The sequence below is a fragment of the Gymnoscopelus braueri genome (genome assembly GCF_963280865.1).
Source record: "Gymnoscopelus braueri genome assembly, chromosome: 15".
NCBI lineage: Eukaryota > Metazoa > Chordata > Actinopteri > Myctophiformes > Myctophidae > Gymnoscopelus > Gymnoscopelus braueri.
This window is the reverse complement of record NC_137620.1, coordinates 51,498,601-51,502,142: the sequence shown is the minus strand read 5'-3', so window position 1 is coordinate 51,502,142 and position 3,542 is coordinate 51,498,601. Positions and strand designations below refer to the sequence as shown.

Sequence of the window (3,542 nt, the reverse complement as noted above, 5' to 3'; positions counted from 1 at the left end):
GACTCAGTTCCACAGATAAATATTGTGAAAATAGCAGATCTACAAGCTCACAACACCTCACGAGGTTACTTGTGATGTAGTAATGGTCTGTCTGTCTGTCTGTCTGTCTGTCTGTCTGTCTGTCTGTCTGTCTGTCTGTCTGTCTGTCTGTCTGTCTGTCTGTCTGTCTGTCTGTCTGTCTGCCTGTCTGTCTGTCTGTCTGTCTGTCTGTCTGTCTGTCTGTCTGTCTGTCTATCTGCCTGCCTGTCTCGCATGGCACTAAATCCCATACAGGATGACTACATTACCCAGGGTTCATAGCTGCTACATCTTTAAATCCCTAAATAGGCTTATCTGACCAGGGATCAGAGAGAGCGACAGCTCAGAGAGAGCGACAGGACCACACACAGACAGACAGACAGACAGGATGCCTCTTAAACGAGAAGGTAAGAAATATGTTTTTTCTAACGCATCTTTGTGCGTGTGTGTGTGTGTGTGTGTGTGTGTGTATGTGTGTGTGTGTGTGTGCTTAAATATACAAGTATAGCAGAATGTGAGAATTAAATATTGTGAAAAAATAAAGATAAATGGTTGTTTTAAGGTTAAAGTTAGACGTACACTTACATATCTGGAGGTTAGATTCAGGGTTTAGGGTTAGGTTGTCACGCAGCATAAATATCAGATCTACAAGCTCACAATGTGTCACAGTGCGTTACCAAATATGTGTAACTACTACTAATAAGTACATATGATCCATTGGAACACAAGTTATTATATCAATAATAAATAATAACTACATTGATCCATTGGTTATTAATAATAACACAGGTTATTATATAAATAATAAATAATAACTACATTGATCCATTGGTTATTAATAATAACACAGGTTATTATATCAATAATAAATGATAACTACATTGATCCATTGGTTATTAATAATAACACAGGTTATTATATCAATAATAAATAATAACTACATTGATCCATTGGTTATTAATAATAACACAGGTTATTATATCAATAATAAATAATAACTACATTGATCCATTGGTTATTAATAATAACACAGGTTATTATATAAATAATAAATAATAACTACATTGATCCATTGGTTATTAATAATAACACAGGTTATTATATCAATAATAAATGATAACTACATTGATCCATTGGTTATTAATAATAACACAGGTTATTATATCAATAATAAATAATAACTACATTGATCCATTGGTTATTAATAATAACACAGGTTATTCTTTTACATTTCCTGAAAAGTGAAAGTGTTGGATACAAGGTTTCTGCCTGACAGACAGACAGACAGACAGACAGACAGACAGACAGACAGACAGACAGACAGCGCCTCCATTCAGGGTAAAGGCAGAACGGTGTACTGCAGGCTAGGCCATAACAACTGTAGTTTAGCTTCTGTTGTTGATTAGAATCAAATATGTTTCCTCATGCACTGATGTTCTGCACCTTTAATCTTCATGTCATTAAATATACAATAAGTATAAACATAAAACAAAGGTATGCTATGCTACGCTATGCTCTGCTATGCATACAGGTCATTTATGTAGATTAATCTTCATGTCATTAAATATACAATTAGTATAAACAAAACACAGGTATGCTATGCTATGCTATGCATACAGGTCATGTATGTAGATTAATCTTCATGTCATTAAATATACAATAAGTATAAACAAAACATAGGTATGCTATGCTATGCTATGCATACAGGTCATTTAGGTAGATTCAAATACAATGACTGGAATCAACATAGAAACAACCTAAATGGCGTGAAGTAACTGAAGGCACATCAAACAATGACGCATTTCTTTGAGACACACATACGGGTAATCCGTTATTCCTTCACCGGGTGAAACAACACAGCTTTCACCAGGAATGACATTACGGAACGCACATATTGTTACATATTATGGGTTTATTTTGTCATAGCGTAACACATGGTGAAGTATTGTAGTGCAGGGCATTGCAACAACCACCTTGTGAGAATAACACATTAAAGTTACAGAAAGTAATGATGATGAAAAACATAACTAAACATGAAGCACAACTTACAGCTGGTCACTGACGCACAAAGGACCACAGAGGAATGAAATGATGAACACAGGACCACAGAGAAATGAAATGATGAACACAGGACCACAGAGAAATGAAATGAAATGATGAACACAGGACCACAGAGGAATGAAATGATGAACACAGGACCACAGAGGAATGAAATGAAATGATGAACACAGGACCACAGAGGAATGAAATGAAATGATGAACACAGGACCACAGAGGAATGAAATGATGAACACAGGACCACAGAGAAATGAAATGAAATGATGAACACAGGACCACAGAGGAATGAAATGAAATGATGAACAAAGGACCACAGAGGAATGAAATGATGAACACAGGACCACAGAGAAATGAAATGATGAACACAGGACCACAGAGGAATGAAATGAAATGATGAACACAGGACCACAGAGGAATGAAATGATGAACACAGGACCACAGAGAAATGAAATGATGAACACAGGACCACAGAGGAATGAAATGATGAACACAGGACCACAGAGGAATGAAATGATGAACACAGAACCACAGAGAAATGAAATGATGAACACAGGACCACAGAGAAATGAAATGATGAACACAGGACCACAGAGGAATGAAATGAAATGATGAACACAGGACCACAGAGGAATGAAATGAAATGATGAACACAGGACCACAGAGGAATGAAATGATGAACACAGGACCACAGAGGAATGAAATGATGAACACAGGACCACAGAGGAATGAAATGAAATGATGAACACAGGACCACAGAGGAATGAAATGATGAACACAGGACCACAGAGGAATGAAATGATGAACACAGGACCACAGAGAAATGAAATGAAATGATGAACACAGGACCACAGAGGAATGAAATGAAATGATGAACACAGGACCACAGAGGAATGAAATGATGAACACAGGACCACAGAGGAATGAAATGATGAACACAGGACCACAGAGGAATGAAATGAAATGATGAACACAGGACCACAGAGGAATGAAATGATGAACACAGGACCACAGAGAAATGAAATGATGAACACAGGACCACAGAGGAATGAAATGAAATGATGAACACAGGACCACAGAGGAATGAAATGAAATGATGAACACAGGACCACAGAGGAATGAAATGAAATGATGAACACAGGACCACAGAGAAATGAAATGATGAACACAGGACCACAGAGGAATGAAATGAAATGATGAACACAGGACCACAGAGGAATGAAATGATGAACACAGGACCACAGATAAATGAAATGATGAACACAGGACCAAAGAGGAATGAAATGAAATGATGAACACAGGACCACAGAGGAATGAAATGATGAACACAGGACCACAGAGAAATGAAATGAAATGATGAACACAGGACCACAGAGGAATGAAATGAAATGATGAACACAGGACCACAGAGGAATGAAATGATGAACACAGGACCACAGAGAAATGAAATGATGAACACAGGACCACAG

The 3,542-nt window shown here is 37.2% G+C and overlaps 1 protein-coding gene across 1 annotated transcript in view; it reads left to right on the top strand.

Moving 5' to 3' along the window:
* Positions 1-406: 406 nt before the first annotated feature.
* The window catches only part of LOC308101630 (disks large homolog 4-like), a gene marked incomplete at both ends in the record, with an annotated part of 37,191 nt that continues 34,055 nt past the window's right edge, over positions 407-3,542 (top strand). Inside the window, one exon of the mRNA XM_080451051.1 lies at positions 407-425. Coding sequence (XP_080307177.1) covers positions 407-425 — 19 coding nt within the window. The remainder of the gene's footprint in view (positions 426-3,542) is intronic.